Source organism: Cervus elaphus, chromosome 9, assembly GCF_910594005.1.
Source record: "Cervus elaphus chromosome 9, mCerEla1.1, whole genome shotgun sequence".
NCBI lineage: Eukaryota > Metazoa > Chordata > Mammalia > Artiodactyla > Cervidae > Cervus > Cervus elaphus.
Window position 1 is genome coordinate 46,145,135 of NC_057823.1, and position 20,066 is coordinate 46,165,200.

Genomic DNA, 20,066 nt, shown 5'->3' on the forward strand with positions numbered 1-20,066 from the left:
TTTACTTTTTAAAAATTCTATTTATTTCCTTTGTTGGGTTATTAGCTAGAGTGTGTTATTTTGTTGGTTTATAGGGTTCATATATATTTAATTCTTTCCTCTAGGAATCTCCCCAAGACAAATGAAAGCATATATCCACACAAAGACTTATACATGAATGTTCATAGCAGCTTTGTTTGTAGTAGCCAAAAACTGGAAACAGTCTAAATATCCATCAATACATGAGTGGATAAACAAATTTGGTATATCCATACAGTAGAATACTACTATCAGTAAAAAGGAATAAACTGTTGATAAACATGACCACAAGAACGAAGGACTTCTCTGGCAGTCCAGCAGTTAAGACTTTGCCTTTCCATGCAGCAGGTACTGGTTCCATCCCTGGTCAGGGAGCTAAGATCCCACATACCACATGGTGAATAAACAAAAATATAAAGCAGAAAGAATATTGTAATAAATTCAATAAAGACTTTAAAATGGTCCACATAAAAAAATCTTAAAAAAAGAAAAAAATGAGTCCCCAAATAATCATGTTGAAAGAAGGCAGACCAAAAAAGTACATACTATATAATTCTATTTATATACATTCAAAAAATGCAAACTATTCTATAGTTAAGTAAGCTATATTTGTAGTTTTCTGGGGACTAATGGAAGATAGGGTAAGCAAAGAGGAATGGGTGGGAAGGATTACAAAAGAGCACATGGAAGCTTTGTGAGACAAGGTTTAATTATCTTGCTTGTGGTTATGATTTCATGGGTATATATAGATGTCAAAATCCATCAAATTATATACTTTAAGTATGTGAAGATCATTGTAGGTCAATTGCACCTCATAAAGTTCTGAAAAGAAAATATTGGCAGGAATTTCCTGGCAGTCCAGTGGTTAGGACTCGGCACTTTCACTGCCCTAGCCGGGATTTAATCCCTGGTCAGGAATCTGCAAGCCATGTAGCCAAAAAAAAAAGAATGAAAGAAAGCAACGAAAAAAGAAAATTGGAAAGTAACGAAATAAAAAGTGTAAATTATAGTGTAATTATAAACCAATCACTGAGTTCTTGGCACCCAAATATGATAACTATTAGCAATTTGGTCACTTTCAAATTCTACGGACTAATTTTCAGACACCCAAGTGGTATCTGAAAATTTTCAAAAACGGTAGTATTCCATTGTGTTAAAAATTATTTTACCTTTCTCTAATTTCTAGGGTCAATTTTTATTTGCCAAGGTAGTAGTTGCTACTATTATTATAATTATACTGAAATGAATACTTTTTTTTTTTTTAAATGAATACTTTTATTACCAATCATCCAAACAACAGATCTTGAAACCTTCCTGGGTTCACCTCTTTCACCACAAAATCAACCGATCACTGAGTTCTGTAATTTCTACCTTCTCAGTATCTCTCATATTTGTCACCTTCTTTCCACTCTCATCTTTAATGTGTTAAGTTAGTATAATTGTGTTAGGCTTGTACAAAAACCACACAACATATGATCTGCTGTAAGGAGATGTGTTCCCTCTGGCCTTGCCAAGAGTGATGGGGATGAGTCACTATGTCAAAGCTCTGGGGACCAACATCACCAAGAGTGACCCTCATTTCTCTTCTGAAAAAATTGAAATAATATCTCATTCTTGTATCTTAATGATAAAGATACTAAAACAATAAATCTAAATGTAAATTAAAGCAATAAATCTAAAATGTGAAAAAACAATTTTTCTTGAACACTTATATGTTTTTATAAGGTGATCAATTAATAACTATGTTTTATATATCTGAATATTAATTATGCATCTATATATATGTTTACATGGGTTCAACAACTCTTTCTCAGCCATATGCAGCTGCCTTGGAAGGCTTTACCAAACTCTCCCTGTGGTTAAGACTCTAAGCTCTCTAGTGACTTAAGCTTGTACTACTTAACACATGTCTATAAGTGTTTATTAATAGCCTATTAATCCTCAGAGGACAAAGACAGATACTTAATACTGGCTGTTAAATTGTGCATAAATGAGTGTTTTTTCCTTTGTCCACATACTCACTGATTCTCTCCAAGGCAGCTAACTAGTTAGGGGTGATTTTCTTTGTACAAGTATCTAGTTATATTGGCTTACATGTTTATTGACCCTATGGATTTGCCTAGTACGGAAATAATCTCAGAATACTCTTAGGACTTCTCAAGGAAGGGAATTGTTTTATCAAATGTACACCACAATGTTTATGTAAAAATATTACCCAATAGTTGCATGGTTTTTCATTCTTGATTTTGACCAGAATTTTTGGGAGAGTAAGATCCAGTGCTAGGGATTTATCAGTGTGGCCTCACAGCATTTATTATCTATAACCCAAGTAGCTTGTAGCACATGGCAACTTGTATTGTGTCTTACTTAATTTTAAATTAACATAATACTCATAATCATAAAAGGTTGAACTCAGGTGTTTACTACTACTCGCAAAATGTCACATTCAAGTAATGAAAAATAATAATAACCAAAACCCACTAAGACAGCACAAATAGGAGAGGAGTACACAGGGGCGTAGCTTCTTACATAAACTTACCATCACTCTGTCCTTGAGCCCTCCCTGACCTTGGCTGATGAGTGCATACTGTTGTCGAGTTTTGAGCCTTTGCAGAGTTCCATGGCATGAACTGTCTTGCTTCCTATTGACTTTCCTTCACTGTAGGGTTACGATTGGGCCCTTAAAATGATTTGGTTGTTTAAGTAGGCATCCAAGATTCCATCAATTTTTCCAGCTTCCACAAGAATTGCAGTTTCTCATGTTTCATCTCCTTTCCTTTTCTCTTTGCCTTATGGGTTTATACTTTGTGTCTGTTTCTTCCTCTCTCTTTTTTTTTTAATATGGAACGCTTCACGAATCTGTGTGTCATTCTTGCTCAGGGGCCATGCTAATCTTCTCTGTATCGTTCCAATTTTAGTATATGTGCTGCCAAAGCGAGCACTGTGTCTGTTTCTTTTCTACCATGTTATTAGGTGTCAGGAGGAATGGTAATAAATATGGTTTCAGTTCGCTATATTTTTAATGAAAGACTTTTTTCCTTTTAGTGTTTTTGTGTGTGTGTCTCCCCAACTGATAGTGAACTCCAAGGAAATCACTGCTGAAGTGTTATTTATACATTGTAGCATAGTACCTTCCAAATAGGAGTTATACTGATGTTTGTGGTTATTATTGAGAACCCTGAATCGAATGCGCAAGTATCCTTGGGAGGATACAAAAGACTTTCCAAAGACATTGGCAATTTCCAGGTCCTCAACTTCCATCCGTACTCTCCTAAAATGCATCTGAGAATGTCTGCAGCCCAGATGTCATCCTGGCTTCCCTTTCTCTCTTCCTCTTTCATACTACCTTTCTCTGTCTTTCTCTCTCACACACACCACCACCACCACCACCCCTACACCTACATCTTTTTATGGTATAATTTTACCAAGATGTAAAAACATGAAGGACAGCATACAAAAATACAATTTGAAATATTCCTTTGGGCCAACTTCTTTCAATTTGTTGTCATTGCTTAGTCACTAAGCCATGTCTGACTCTATGCGACCCCATGGACAGACACCATGCGACCCCTTTCAATTAAGGCACCATAGTCCAAGGTCTGAATATATATTTGGCCTATTATCAATTTAGATATACTGTAAAGGGGGAGGGAGGATGTAATGACAATTTTTGATTAAAGACTTTGTCTCTTCCATTTGTTGCCAAAGAACTTTGCTGCTTGAAGAGTACTGTGAAATTAAGCAAGCTAGGCTGAGAAATGTTGAAGGTGATGACACCTCATTTCTTCCTAGTAATGGCAGGTCTCCATGTCTTAACCACTTTAGAACACGATTATTCAAAATGCATAAAAAACCTACAAAGACAGCACCCAGATCATGGATTCTAAACATCATTCTCCAACTAAAAATCAGGACAGGTCCCTTGGAGAAGTGGTTGGTTCAAAGACAAGGCAAGGAGATCACAAGATGAACCCAGAACATCTTGTGATTTCAAAAAGTAAGGAAGTACTAACAAAAAGATGAAGATTTAGAAAAAAAACAAAGGAGCCAAACTGAAGGAATGCTTCTAATAGTCAAAGGTGGAATAATTTGAGCCAAAGAACAATGCTACTATTGAATTTTAACCCACAGGACAGAAGAAACATTCACGAGTCCACAGTACCATCGATTAAATGAATGGGAGAGAAGACGCAGCTCTTCCTTATAGTATAATTCCAATTAGTGTAGAAGTAAAGAGGAAAGTGGAAAATTACCATTTGCCAAACATCACAGTAATAACTATTGTTATCTACACTAAAAGTAGTAGGTGACTGTGAGGACAATTTGCAATCTAAAAGTATCTCCTCCAAGATATCTATCAATTAAAAAGGGAAAGACAGTCTTTGTAATGGAGAAATCTGATGAAACCACCTTAACCCAGTGATCAAGGTCAATATCACCAATAGTAAATGACTTTATCGATATTGGGAATTTTTCATTTCTGTGATATTATTCCAAAAAGCATAACATCAGTTCAGCCATGAGAAAACATTTGACAAATCCAAATTGTGGGACATTAGACAAAATAACTGATCAGTGCTCTTCAACAGTGACAAGGGCATGAAAGATAAGGAAAGACAAAGGAACTTAGAGACAGTAGTAGATTTAGAAGTAACTAAATGCATTTTCTGGGTAATATAATGGAACAGAAATAGAACACAACTGAGAAAACTGGTGAAATGTGAGTAGAGTTTTTGACTTAACTAACAGTATTTTATCAAGTATTAATTTCTTGGTTCTGCTCATTGTACTATGGTTATGTAAGATGCTAACATTAGGGGAAGCTAGGTGAGGTATACATGGAAATTGTAATTTTACAGATTCTCTGTAAACCTACGGTTAGTTCAAATTAGCAAGTTAAAAAAAATAAATAAAATCATGACTACGAAGTACACTTTCTCTGTACTTTTTTCCATTTCCAGTGCTAACTTTTGGCCTAATGCCAAGACAAATTTACTATATTGTGCAGTCATACTAACAAACGTTTGCGGAGTAAAAACCTATGATCTGATTATGACTCCTTTTGATATGGTTCTGAGAAATAATACATTTATTACATTTGCCAGGGATTCAACTTCCAGAGTTCTGCTTTTAGGCAGGGTAGGGTAAATTCTTTGGAAGTTACTCTCCACTGTGCCATTGAGTCTGCTTTTTTGAGTAAACTGTGTGACCAGAGTAAGAATCTTGACCTCTGTACTTTTCTAGGTATGACTTTGAATAGTTGTAATAGTAAAAATAATTAGAATTTAAATGTTCTTACCATCTAAATGGATAAGAAATGGCATTAAGAAAAATAGCAGAGACATTAAAGAAGCTTAAGCTCATCAGCACAAACTGAGTTTTATTTAATTCCAAGTGATATAACCTATGCACACGTTTCCCTTCCAAGTTTTTTCACTGCTAAAATTGCCCTTACAGAGATCACAAACACTGTAAACTGCATTTCATTAGTAGTTTATCAGATCTGCCTGTCAACTGACACATTCTGTATAGAGCCTTAAAATGATGTTTTGAGAGCATTTATAATCACTGAAAGCAGATGATTCTGTAAAACAGGTAATTACAGATCTTTAAACTGACAACATACATATATTTAAACATTTAAATAGAAGTTCATTTCCTTCAAAAGTAATTTTCTACTGCTTTTTCATAAAAATATAAAAAGACAACATCTGTAGTTTTAAAAACCTATATTTTACCTAAATCAAGATTTTTCTACAAACGATACCTCTTTCCAAAAATTTAAAACACATCACAAAATAATGTGATGTTAAATCAAATAATTTCATCATGACAGAGTATTTTACTTTTAAGAAATACTTTGCAGTATTTCTTTTTAAACTTTCATGCTAGATTTCAACTGTGTATATACTATGTAAACACACTAGATTAATCCAAGTCACTCATATTTATGCAGTAGACTCATATATGATGAGTTACCATATAAACAGTCATACCACATTGCAAAATGGTAAAAGGCAATCTTTATGAAAACTTTATAAAAAAATTTAGTAAAAGGCAGCCAACATCACTCTAATTTTCTGTAAAAACTATATCTCTTCCTCCTACCCGTTTGAATGGTATCTTTTATAGCATATTGACACACAAAAGTATTTATATCCCTTTTACATAAGTTAGCTTTTTAAATGACTGTTTTCTTTTCTGACACACTGAATTTATCCAAAGGCACCAAGACTACACTCCTATGTAGTTTCAGAATTTTTGCTCTTTTTTAAGTTCCTCTAGAATCACTTTCCTCAGAAAAGGGTAACTCTAAGAACCAGAAGAAAATGAATGATAAAACACAGTAACCTGAAACTTGCACCATCCAAAAGGTATAAATTTATTAACAGGTTTCTTGAACTTTTCATTTAGGACAAGAAGTCAGAACAACTTTCTGAACATACACACAAAAATAGAGCACATTTAGTAACAGTAGGAAAACTCCTAAGTTTCTAATGTATTAAATCTCACATAATAACATACAGCCAAAAGCATTAGAAATTCACTGCTAGGTATTATGATGCTTTGTCCTGAAAAATGTCTGATACACAGCACTAACGTGGAACAGAGTATGGCATTTATTTCACAGGGAGAAAAGATAGGTTTCATCACAAAAACAGATTTACTAGATTTCAGCTTTGATTAATTTTAGAGATATATTTTAAAGATAAAAAAGAAAAACAAGATTCACCCTTAAAATAAAAAAGTCTTTATATATATATATGTGTGTGTATATATATATATATATATATATATATATATATATATATATAATCCATTATTAATACTTTTTATGCTCTTACAATGTAAAACATTTAGAAACTCCTGAACTCTAGAAATGTTGGCCAGTTAACCTATTTGGCCATAACACATTCTGAATTCCCTTCTGAGAATCACATTAATGTTTTCAGTCCATTAGTCCAATATGGATGGAGCAATTCTATTTCTTTTTCTTCTTCTTTGGTGGTTCATCATCAGAACTACTATCTGTGCTGGTGCTGCTACTGCTGGAAGAGCTGGAATCTGAGTCTGAATCAGAGGATGAGGAGGAGCTTGTGGAGGAAGCAGAAGACGATGAACTGGAGGAGCTTTCATCAGAGTCACTGTCCTCTGAGGAAGATGAGGTAGATGTCTCTTCACTCTCTGATGAAGAATCACTGGCTGAACTGTCGCTGCTATTGCTACTGGAACTGGTTACACTCTTAGACCTATTAGATAATTATATGCATGAGAAGCTGACATTTAATAGAATGTTTAAAAGCAATTTCACTTGGGTGTTATGCATATATATACATATACTGAAGCTTTGCCAGTATGGTATCACTAGATTTGATGCTTTATGGATTGCCTAACTGTTAGTAACCCTAATGTGCCCACCCTTCACTCCAACCAGAAGGTCTTTAAATCTCTAGGATGGAATTTGAGAAAAGTGAACATACTATATTATGCTTCAGAGTGAATGCTAGAATACAGTTGCAGTTTAACAACTGGGTTTATTTAAACCTCATGTACAGTGGTTCATAACCTTAACTACTTTAGACAAGATACAGCTGGTCAATAATTTCTTACCAATAATTTCTAATAACATTTCCTAATCTAAGACAAGAGAAATTACTTACTATTCCCAGGTATAAGGACCCTGGAAAGTTGGAGAAAAAGGAGAAGCAAAGGAAGAAACTCCAGACAAGTAAACAGAGGAAGGTATCAGAAAACAGGATGATGTTTAATTATGAATCGCAAATGAGAGACTTCAGATCCAAATCTTGTAACTATTATTTTAAAATCAACCATCCTATCCCTCCAACTATTATTATATATTACCTATATAATATTAAAGCCACACATACCTTTTCTTCTTGGTCTTTCTTTCTACATTAGCTTCTCCAATGCTGATAAGCAACAGGGAAAGGGGGAGGAGCTCTTGTTAATAGAGTGATTATAAACAGCTCAGACAAACCCTTCTGATATCCCAAAACTGTTTTACACTGGAGAAACACTTTGTCTTTTGTAACATGTACTGAGAGTCCAGTGTTTCTTATTATAACCAAGAGAAAAGTTTCCTACTGCAGGTGTATATGGTCCATGCATGAGCTACTCAGGTTGGCTCAGTGGTAAAGAATCTGCATGCCAATGCAGGAGACATAGAGACGTGGGTTCAATCCCTGGGTTGGGAAGATCCCCTAGAGGAAGAAATAGCAACCCACTCCAGTATTCTTGCTTGAAAAATCCCATGGACAGAGGAGTCTGGTGGGCTATTGGCCACACGGTCGCAAAGAATCGGACACAACTGAGCACGCAAGTGTGGTACATGCAGTTAAATTAACTAGCTCTTAAGACAGATGCTATCGACTGTATTTTAGAAGTCTGGTAAGTTAATAGTTAAAATGAGCAAGCACACTAATTTGCTTCTTTTTTAATTGTGAACTTGGGTTGACACAACTAAATCAACTACTTAGTGAACAATAGAACAAAGTAAATAATAGTAGAATAATTGTAATTTATAATTTGGTTTTCCAGAATGGTATTATAAGTGGTCATTTTATATAAAAAGAAAAGCAACTATTAAAAAATTTTTTCTTAAATGATTCATTTTGGTGTACACTTAAAACTAACACAACATTGTAAATCAACAATTGTTGTTCTTTGTCATTAAGTCCTGTCTGACTCTTTTGCAATCCCATGGACTGTAGCCCACCAGGCTCCTCTGTCCATGGGATTTCCCAGGAAAGAATACTGGAGTGAATTGTCATTTCCTTCTCCAGAGGATCTTCCCAACCCAGGGATCAAACTCAAGTCTTCTGCACTGGCAGGCAGATTCTTTACCACTGCAAGCTACCAGGGAAGCCCAAATCAACTATACTCCAATAAAAATTAAAAAGTCCCATTTCTTGAGACTTCCCTGGCAGTCTAATAGTTAAGACTCTGTGCTTCCACTGCAGGGGGCATGGGTTCTATTCTCTGCCAGGGAACTAAGATCCCACAGGCCACTAGGCACAGGCAAAAAAATTTTAAAAACAAACAAAAAAACTTCCCAAACCATTAATTTTTCTGCATGTCCTCCAAATGTTCAGTTTTAAAACCAGACTTAATACTTTAAGATTATGCTCCCTCATTATTTATAAAGAAAAAAGTCTGGTGATTTCTGAGTGATTTTAAATACACAAATGGCTTGCTGCTATATAGCTGCCAAACAACATGCCTACTAAATCAGGCTTTCAAATTACAGAATTACTTCTATTACTCTACACTGTCCTATAAATTTAACATTTTTATATTCTGAACTTCTCTGCATATCCTAGACAATGCTTCTATCCTTATTTCCCAGATCTTCAAATATAAACATGTATTTACGTAAAGTTGTTTTACACGATGGAATTACTTACTGAAGAATTGTCATTTTTGCAATTAAAATAAATGGTAGAAGTACATGTGTTAAACCACACCACAAGAATTCAAGATCACTAAAATTCACACACTTCCATAATTTTATCACTGAACCAAAATAATCAGCAGTCTACGTAAGAGAGTCAAAACTAAAATTCATGTGAAAGTGAAAGTGAAGTCACTCAGTCATGTCCGACTCTTTTGTGACCCCATGGACTGTAGCCTACCAGGTTCCTGTGTCCATGGGATTTTCCAGGCAAGAGTACTGGAGTGGGTAGTTGTATGCATTTTTTAAGATCAAGATACTTGTGTAATACAACTAGAAAAACAAAAGTAGATGTTGAAATTATTCATAACTCTTATCATGTTTTGCTTACATTCCTAATAAATGAATTTTAACAAATTATGTTTTTCTCCTCATCTTTTTCTATCCTAAGTTTCAATATTTGCAGAGGGTATAAACTCTGGCATATTATATATAAAATACTGACATTTTAAAAAGAATATTGTTATATCATTTTGATAATTTGATAATTATCAATTTTCATTGATAATTGTAATGATATTATCATTAAAATCAAATTATCAATTATCAAATTATCACATTATCATTTGATAATGTAAATATCACAAAATTTGATACCTATCATAATTAATTTTTTAAAAATATGAACAAGCTTATCTTTAACAATCGGTACTTTTACATTATCCCTTTTCCTCTTTGAACCAGTGTTTTTACTTTCCTTTCCCCACAGAATGTATCCTAATATATTTTTATGCCTGAAAATTGTAGTGACCACTTATATTTCTCTGCAATAAAAACATAGACATAACAAAGCTTGAAATTGTATCTTTTAATTACATGTGATCATAAAGTTTTAAAAGTGCTTAAAAATTCTGAGTTGAATTACCATCATCACTGCTACTATGCAAATTGATTAAAACAATGTAAAATATATTATAAATTTTAGTAACTATTATGGAATGGCTACCCACTCCAGTATTTTTGCTTGGAGAATTACATGGACAGAGGAGCCTGGCGGGCTACAGTTGATGGGATCACAAAGAGCTGGACATGATTGAGCAACTAACACACACACATACATAAAATATTCTACTGGAACTGTATCTTTTAAAGACATCAGTTTTTTTTTTTTCTAGTTTTTGTATCCATCAATCTTACTGCTTGACTATGACAGAATTCAGTATCAAGTTAATTCCTGTATTTAATTTTTACAGATTTAACCCTGAAAAAGTTTGTTAACCTGAACAGGTAGACGGTATAGCAATGTTACTTAGTTCTTTGAATTCTTCCCATGCTAAATAAATTCCACAAGTCATATAATGATATATCATTAAAATACACTTTTTGAAATAAGTTTTTAAAAATAATTTTATTTATTTTGGTTGGGCTGGGTCTTGTAAAGAGCTTAGCATGGTACCTTGCACCAGTAATACTCATTAAACATTAGCTAGTATTTATAATCTAAATCTGGATAGCCATCATAAGATATTTAGTCCCATAATAAATTTTATAAATAAAAATAAATATTCCTTTGAACACCATATGTAACCTTACCTTTGTTGTAATAACAATCTGTTTTCTTTTTCTTTTAAAGCTTTCTTTAGTTCTGCTGTTCTTGAAGGCCTATGTAGGTACTTTCTTTTTCCAGTGCATTCATAAGTCCAATGTCCAAATTCCAAGCATTTCTGACATCTTACATGTTGCTTATTTGCTTCACTACAAGATAAAAAAATAAGAATACAGGCCTTAAATTTTTGACTTGACATTTTCTGCTATGAGAAACATAAACAATATAAGCATAAAATGATGTGTATGTTTAAGGTACAATTCAAAAATAAACATCATTTTACACTTTAAATTAGTTGTTAGATTTAATCACTAGGCAATACAGTAAGTGGTTAAGAGCTTGGACCTTAGAGTTAGACAGAACTGAGTTCAAATCTTGTTTCCTCAATTCCATTCTAGTAAGGGCAGTCTAGGTAATTCAGACCAACTCTTCAGCTTAGAATTAGAAAAGACAGCCAAAACATTTTTAACAACCTGCTCAAGGATCAGAGAACTAACAAAGAGGTTAAAGAATCACCAAGCCAAGATATGGAAGAGGAGGGAAACCCAGAGTGGTCAGCTCTACATTTAACTCAACTCTTGTCCTGGGGCCTTTTCCCAACTCGGGAGAGTAAGCAAGCATCATTTATAACAAGCAAGGGAGACAAATTATGCATTCAGAGTTAGGACTCTGAAGAGCTTTACCCTAAGAATAAAGCAATGGTGTATGAAGTGCTGCCCAGCTTCTAGTCACCTAGGAGACTAAGAAAAATCTCAATCTCTGAGATTGAATTAAGATTGACAAGTGGAGAAAAAACAGATAAAAGAATTGGAAAGGAAGAAATAAAACTGTCATTCCTTACTGATGATGTATCATGTGTACTGCAAATCCAAAAGACTCTATAGATAAATTTTTATTTTTTTTTTATTTTATTTTTTTTTAATAAATTTTTATTTTATTCTTTGGCCATGCTGTGTGGCATGTGGGATCTTAGTTTCCCAACCTAGGATTGAAACCTGTGCCCCTTGCATTGGGAGTGTGGAGTCATAACCACTAACCACTGACTGCCATGGAAGTCCACAAATATTTTTTTAATGATTAGAATTCATAAGTGAGTTTCAGTTCAGTTCAGTCACTCAGCCACGTTTGACTCTTTGCGACTCCATGGACTGCAGCACGTCAGGCTTCCCTGTCCATCACTAACTCCCGGAACCTATTCAAACTCATGTCCATCACCTTGGTGATGCCATCCAACCATCTCATCCTCTGTCCTCCCCTTCTCCTCCCACCTTCAATCTTCCCCACCATCAGGGTCTTTTCCAATGAGTCAACTTTTCCAATCAGGTGGCCAAAGTGTTGGAGTTTCAGCTTCAGCATCAGTCCTTCCAATGAGTATTCAGGACTGATTTCCTTTAGGATTGACTGGTTGGATCTCCTTGCAGTCCAAGGGACTCTCAAGAGTCTTCTCCAACACCACAGTTCAAAAGCATCAATTCTTCTGCACTCAGCTTTCTTTATAGTCCAACTCTCACATCCATACATGACTACTGGAAAAACCATAGCTTTGACTAGATGGACCTTTGTTGGCAAAGTAATGTCTCTGCTTTTTAATATGCTGTCTAGGTTGGTCATAGCTTTTCTTCCAAGGAGCAAGTGTCTTTTAATTTCATGGCTGCAGTCACCATCTGCAGTCATTTTGGAGCCCCCCAAAATAAAGTTTCTTACTATTTCCCCATCTATTTGCCATGAAGTGATGGGACCAGATGCCATGATCTTAGTTTTCTGAATGTTGAGTTTTAAGCCAACTTTTTCGTAACTGAGTTTAGAAAGGTTTTATATTGGGATCAGTAAACTTCTCTTTGAAGAAATGAATGTTTAGGTCTTCCTCCCACTTTTTGATTAGGTTGTTTGTTTTTCTGGTATTGAGCTACATGAATTGTTTATTTTGGAGATTAATCTTTCGTCAGCTGTTTCATTTGCAATTATTACCCGCCATTCTAAGGGGTGTCTTTTCATCTTGTTTCTAGCTTTCTTTGCTGTGCAAAAGCTTTTAAGTTTAATTAGGTTCTACTCATTTATTTTTGTTTTTATTTCCATTACTCTAGGAGGTGGGTCAAAGAGGATATTGCTGTGATTTACATCAGTGTTTTGCCTATGCTTTCCTCTAAGAGTGTTATAGTTTCTGGCCTTTAATCCATTTTGAGTTTATTTTTGTGTATGGTGTTAGGAAATGTTCTAATTTCATTCTTTTACATGTAGCTGTCCAGTTTTCCCAGAACCACTTATTGAAGAGACTGTTTTTTCTCCATTGTATATTCTTGCCTCCTTTGTCAAAGATAAGGTGTCCATAGGTGCATGGGTTTATCTCTGGGCTTTCTATCTTGTTCCACTGATCTATAGTTCAGTTTTTGTGCCAGTACTATCTTTATTATTGTAGCTTGGGATGTTCTTTTTATAACTATTTGTTAAGGACATATTTATGTTGTCTGAACTTTTTTGTAGATCATGTTATAGGTCACAATAAAATTTTTTTTACAGTAAATTTTTAACAAAATCTTGGCTGTCTCACTACATAGTTTTAGGCTCTTTAGAAAGCTGATTTTTGAACTTCAGTTTCTTATTCTAAAAAATGGGACAATATCTACTTCACTAGATTATTGTGAGAATTAGACAAGACCATAAGCATGTTTTATACTTACTGTATGTCAGGAATTTAGCTAAATACTACTTATGCATAAATACATCTAATCCCCATGACAACCCAGTGAGTTTGAGAATAATATCCTCATTCTACAAACTGGGATGTTTGTACAGCAAGCAACAAGGATCTGGCATAAAGTAATACACAAATGGGAGCTGTGATTACCAGTCTACACATTAGACTAATCAACCATGTGGACTAATGATACTTGCCAATTCCTCAAACATGGGTGCATGAGGAGATGCTGGACTTTTAATTTCAACATAGAGTAGTCATCTTTTTACCCCTGGAGAACACATAATTGGTGTTCAGTAAATGTTTGTAAAATGAGTGACTGTTAAAGTAGGCAAGGGTTTAAGAGAACATATATTGTTTATAGTATGCTTTTCATTAACTAATTCCCACATTGTGGGCCAGCTTCTGTAATTTTGACAATAATTTATTTTGGACTTTCCTGGTGGTCCAGCAGTTAAGAATCTGCCTACCAGTGCAGGGGACACACAGTTTGATCCCTGATGAGGGAAGATCCACATGTCTTGGGACAACTAAGCCCTGGAGCTGCAACTACTGAGCCCACACACCACAACTACTGAAGCCCAAGTGCCGTAGAGCCTGTGCAACAAGAGAAGCCACCACAATAAGAAGCCCATGTACAACTAGAGAACAGTCCCTGTTCAAAGCAACTAGAGAAAGTCCACATGCAGCAATGAAGACCCAGTGAAGCCAAAAATAAACAAATAAATTAATTAAAAAACATTGTTAGCACTTGTCCAAAAATAAGCCAATCCTAATGTGAAAAATTAATGTTTCAAGTAAGGAACTAAGACCCAGCAGTAGTATTAAAAGATAATAAAGAAGAGTCAGCTTTTTCCCTAGTAATAGTTCATAAAATTCCATAAACAACTGCCAGTACCATGACTAGAACTTCAGAGTTTATCTCAATATGTAATAGTACAGCAAATTGTTAAGGCTTTCTATAATAAAAGACTTTATGGACTTAACATTAAGTTGCCCACTTTTCAGGTAAAAAGAATCACTAACATTTAATATATACAAGTGGTGCAGTATCCATCTGCCAACGCAGGAGACATATGACACACAGGTTTGATCCTTGGGTTGGAAAGATCCCCTGGAGTAGGGCATGGAAACCCACTCCAGTATTCTTGCCTGGAGAATCCCATGGACAGAGGAGCCTGACAGCCTTCAGTCCATATGGTGGCAGAGAGTTGGATATGACTGAAGTGACTTAGCACACACATTGTAATGCAGGGCTTCCCAAGTGGCTCAGTGGTAAAGAATCTGCCTGCCAAGCAAGAGACACGGGTTCAACTCCTGTGTCGGGAAGACCCCCTGGAGAAGGAAATGGTAACCCATTCCAGTATTTCTTGCCTGGGAGATCCCATGGACAGAGAAGTCTTGTGGGCTACAGTCTATGGGGTCACAAAAGAGTTGGACATGACTTAGCAACTAAACAACAACTATTATAATATGCATCCCAGAAATGATAAAATAAAAAACATTAAAGGATAATTAGTAAAAAATGTAAAATCATGACTCTAATACAAATATATAATGAACACATGTCAAAGGTTTTATTTAATCATTAATTAATAAGGGAACCAGTAAGATGTTGGAACTGGGTTTAGAACAGTATCCAAATAACACACATATATGGGCAATCAGGAATGCAGGAAACAAATTTACTAATAGTTAAAAACTGGTCAACAGCCACAGGGCAAGAATCAGTTGTACTGCTTTGCATGGGTAAGAATCTTCTCTTCAATTTTTCTACAATTCGCAGAGTTTTAAAATAGGTCAAAGACAATGAGGCACAGGTCCTGATAGGGTCACATAGCCAGGATAGGGGATTAGACAACTCAGCCAGTAATCTTTTTTTTTTTAAAAATCCATTTCAAAGTCTTTCACAATATTTCCTAGGAATGAAATTATGGAGAAGGATGGAAGCCTTTCAGAATCAAGAAAATAAAGTCGTCTTCTTCAAATTACAGTTTGTTTTCCCAATATTGTAAGAAATTGATAGCCTGGGATCTCAACTGTTAAAAATATTATCGGCCAGCACTGTGGGGTCTGTTTTTTGTTGCTATAAACAGAATTTCCATTAATATCTGAAGCCCACCTATGATGTTCTAAACGTTAACTAGAGACTTCTCTGATGGTTCAGTGGTTAAAACTCCAAGCTTCTGTGACAGAGGGCACAGACTCGATCTCTGGTCAGGGAGTCAATATCCCTACATGCCATGAGGCACAGCCAAAAATAAGTAAATAGATAAACATTTACTAACTAATCATTCTTAAAAATACTTACATCTTCTATATAGAATGCTGAGACAGACCTATAATTTCAAAATAAACAAGACCAGCAAGCATTTCTTTTCAAATGAATACCCTATTTAATAACATTCCTTTTCTACTAAGCTAAGGCTTAAGGAAGTGTTTTTAACAATACAGCCTTTTTATGTGAAACAACCTTCTTTGATACCTGAAATATTAAGACATGTCTGCCAGACTGGCAAAACTTTAAGCCTATGGTTGGCAAAGGTGGAGAAAGGGCACTCTGAATATAGTAAAATACACATTTTTAAATGCTGGTGAGAATGTAAGTTGCAGAAACTTTCTGAAGGGCTATGTGGTAATACGCAACAAAAATCTTAAAAATGTACATATCAAATAAACAAAAAATATAATATCAATAAGATTATCTATCTAGAGGATCCCTAAGAGTTCCATTTATTATTAAATAAATGAGTTTAATAAAGTCATAGGAAAAAAGGTTAGTATACGAAAGTCAATATACTAGCAATGAACAATTGGAAATTGAAATTAAAAAATACTACTACAATACTTAATTTTATCCTTGTTAAATTTCTTCTTGTTAGACTCAACATGGAGTTCATCTGTCAAGACCTTTCTGGATTGGGATCTCGTTATCCATTGTATTAGTCACCCCTCTTAGCTTTGTGTTAACTGCAGGTTTGATAAACATGTACATGTGTCCTCATCCAAGTCATTTACAAAAATTGTTGACAAGATCAAACTGAGTACCACAGTGAGGCCACCATGGGATACCTCTGTATATTTACTTTAACCCATTAAACAATACTCTGAGTTCATGATGTTCAACTGATGTACCTAACAGCTCTGTTTTGTTCACAAGGATACTGTGAGAGACTTTCGATGATGCCTTATTGAAATCCAAATACCTAAAAAAGGCAATAAAGGTTATCAATCTGTAATGATTTGATACCTGATGAACTTGGCTTTTATTTCTGAACAGATTTAATATATCCAGCCAGAATTTTGCCTGGAATGGATATCAAGTTCACAAGTCTAGTTTGTGGAATCTACCCTTCTCACTTTGAAAATCAAAACAACATTTGCCTACTTCTAGTCCTTTAGCGTCACTGCTGTTGGCCAGAGGTCCTCAAATTACCAGCAGCACTACAGCCATTTCACTTGGAAATTTTCTGTTATGTTGGGGACCAAATCACCTGGGTCAAGTGCCTTAAACATATTCAGAGTGGCTTATGGCTCTAATACCCACTCCTCAAGTAGCCTGAGCATCAGTTCTACTCTTGTCATTCTGCATGTAATTGTGTTTGAGTTAAATCTGATTCAGAGTTAAGCCCCTGAAAGATCTGCTGAATGGGAAGTTCAAATTTCCCCCCTTTCCTTCTTTGGTCCAAAGTCTTTTAAAAACAACATCAATAGTACTTTCTCACTTCTCATAACTTGTAGCTTAAAAATTGTTCTTGTGGAAGCGCTATCTGCTCTTTATAAACAAATCTTTTTGATGAATATAAAATAAAAAGCAAAAGCTCCTCTTTTACTTTCTCTCCTAAAATATTCCCCAAATTTTCCTGCACTCTCCTTGCCTCTAATGGCCCTCGGTCTCCAACTCCCTGGGAGTTGTCCTGACAGCCTTTAAACCATGACAGGTTTTGTTATACACCATGTTTTCTTCCCAGTAAGACCAGAAGCTCCTAAAGCTTTGTTTTTTACTTTTATGTAGCTCATGTACCGAATACAAGCATACCGAAGAAATGGAACATTTAACTCTGTGATACTCTAAAACTTATGCTAAAAGCACTAAAAGTCTTACTTTCAAAAGTGGACACTGTTTGATTTAGTCAATCTAGGCATCATCACCTCCTCTGACCTATCCACCCATTGTTTATAAAGACCCATTCAATTATGCTGGGAAGAGAAAGCGAAAGTGAAAGTCTCTCAGTCATGTCCCACTCTTTGGGACCCCGCGGACTATACAGTCCATGGAATTCTTTGGGCCAGAATACTGGAGTGGGTAGCCTTTCCCTTCTCCAGGGGATCTTCCCAACCCAGGGATCAAACTGGGGTCTCCTGCGTTGTAGGAGGATTCTTTACAATCTGAGCCACAAGGGAAGAGAATGAGATCCAGATTAATCAGAACTTCATATTCCCTAGGCAAGGTTTAGGGTAAGGCATGTAATCCAATCTAGACACTGAGATGCTATCAACTTGAAGCTGAGAGGCTATAAAGGATTCTAGATGCTGCAGCCATTTTAGGACCAAAGGAGTGATCTATCCAAGTATGGAACCAACATCCAAAAGAGCAAATCTGAGAGACCCTGGTAACACCATTTAAGTGGATTAAATGGTAACACCATTTAAGTGGATATCTATTTAAGAAGACCTGTTACTCCATTCTAGATCTCAGAACCATCTTGGAAAAGCCGCCTTCCTCCACCAAGCATGCTACTACTTCACTCTGATTCCCTAAGTCTTTACCTTTATGATCAAGGGACTCTTTTCATCCAGCATGAGAGGCAGAGTCTGATCAAAGAGAGAAGAAAAGGATCAGGACTCTTAGAATAAAAAACTATAAATACAAAAAGGAATATAAATATACACACTAGAGTAGGCTGAGTGATGTATGATAAACGGGCAAACAGTGACAAGCTGAGAGTGAATTAAGTGGTGAGTGTTGTTTGGGTGTGCAGATAGGTAGAAGAAAAAAAAAAAGGTTGTACAAGAAAGGGGCATACGAACTCCTGCATTATCTGTTCACAGCAAACCTCTTGTGCCCTTCTCTCGCTCATTAGCCGTCACAATGGACATCTTTCAGTTCTTAGAAACTAAGTTCTTTCCTGTCTCAAATTAATTATGCTGTTCTGGATGCTCTTTCACCCAATCCTCTCATGACTGACTCCTTCTCACACTTTTCATCTCTGTTCAAACCCCACCTCTTCAGAGATGCCTTTCCAGTCCAACCAACCTAACCTGGACCGTTCTCTTTTCCCACCATCTCATTTCCTTCAAAGCTCTTACTATCCAACTGCATTTACTTAAAATGTTTAGTTTATCGACTCTTTCCACCAACAGAATGTAAGCTTCCTGAAAGCAGATATTCTGTCTTGAACACTTTCTTACACCCAAATAGAGCCATAGGTAATGCATACATTAATATTTGTTAGAGAATGAATGGCAGAATGTGAGAAGATAGCTTGGGAGAAAAGTCAGTCTGCTCCTAGGTAAGGCGATTACAATGGGGCAGGAAAAGCCAGCTGGCCTGGAGGTTGAACAGGAAGCTGAAGGTTTACGTCGGCGAGAGTAGGGGGTGTTGGATGCGGGCTACAAGCTTCGACTGGTCACTCGTGGGGTGCGCCCACCGCTGCCCACCGGCTGGGTTGGGCAAATCGGCATAAATCACTTAGTAACCAATTCCTGGACGTCCCTTTCGCGGGAACCAAACGCGAGACTCTCTTCAGTCACCCCTAGGTCCCGCCCAGTGGCCTTACGCAGCCGTCTTCCACGAAATCGCTAGTGCACAGACATCAAACTTCTCGCCCCGGCCCGAGCCCCTTGTGGGCAGGCGACGTGTAAGAAAAACGGCCACCCTCCGCCAGGCCAAGCTGAGGATCCGACACCGACCCCGCTTCCCGGCACCGCTCAATAGCCCGCTGACGCGCTTCTCTCCGCCCCCAGCCCGCCCCGCCGCCCAACTCCGGCCCTAACTTACGCTTGTCTCCGAGCTATGAGACGATGCATGGGAGTCGCCATCTTAGCGCGGCTGCCGACGGCCGCGCTGGGTTTTGGGAAACTCCTCGAAGTGGGCGGGGACTTCGAAGCCTGAAGGGCGTAGGCGTGGGCGGAGCCAGTGGTCCTGGCTAGGCTCTGGAGCTGCTTTTGGGGCAATGGTTGGTTGGGCCCTGGTGTGTTGTGTTTCCTGCATAGTCTATAGTTTGAGGGGGAGGAATGAGGCCAGTTGACTAATCTGAACAAGGGTTTTGAAGGACGAGTCCACATATATTGTTTGGAGAAGCAGGGAAGAACATTGTAGAATGAGGGATCTG

The 20,066-nt window shown here is 36.4% G+C and overlaps 1 protein-coding gene and 1 non-coding gene across 2 annotated transcripts; both read right to left on the reverse strand.

Moving 5' to 3' along the window:
* Positions 1–2,853: 2,853 nt before the first annotated feature.
* LOC122701099 lies at positions 2,854–2,960 on the reverse strand. The gene has a single exon (XR_006342948.1). It is a non-coding gene; the product is annotated as a U6 spliceosomal RNA (small nuclear RNA).
* A 2,418-nt stretch (positions 2,961–5,378) lies between these two features.
* On the reverse strand, positions 5,379–19,851 carry ZCCHC10 (zinc finger CCHC-type containing 10). Its single transcript, XM_043912767.1, has 4 exons — positions 19,733–19,851; positions 11,024–11,185; positions 7,908–7,949; positions 5,379–7,268 (listed from the first exon to the last, which is right to left on the reverse strand). The coding sequence occupies exons 1-4, from the start codon at positions 19,771–19,773 to the stop codon at positions 7,001–7,003; spliced, it is 513 nt and encodes a 170-aa protein (XP_043768702.1). The 5' UTR covers positions 19,774–19,851; the 3' UTR covers positions 5,379–7,000.
* Positions 19,852–20,066: the final 215 nt, after the last annotated feature.

What these genes read in the sequence shown, in the direction of transcription:
- ZCCHC10 (XM_043912767.1), bottom strand. Translation starts at nt 19,773, where the DNA reads ATGGCGACTCCCATGCATCGTCTCATAGCTCGGAGACAAGC. An exon ending in CTCATAGCTCGGAGACAAGC is followed by an intron (nt 11,186 to 19,732) that starts GTAAGTTAGGGC and finishes TTTATCTTGTAG; the next exon opens with TGAAGCAAATAAGCAACATG. An exon ending in AGATTGTTATTACAACAAAG is followed by an intron (nt 7,950 to 11,023) that starts GTAAGGTTACAT and finishes GTTGCTTATCAG; the next exon opens with CATTGGAGAAGCTAATGTAG.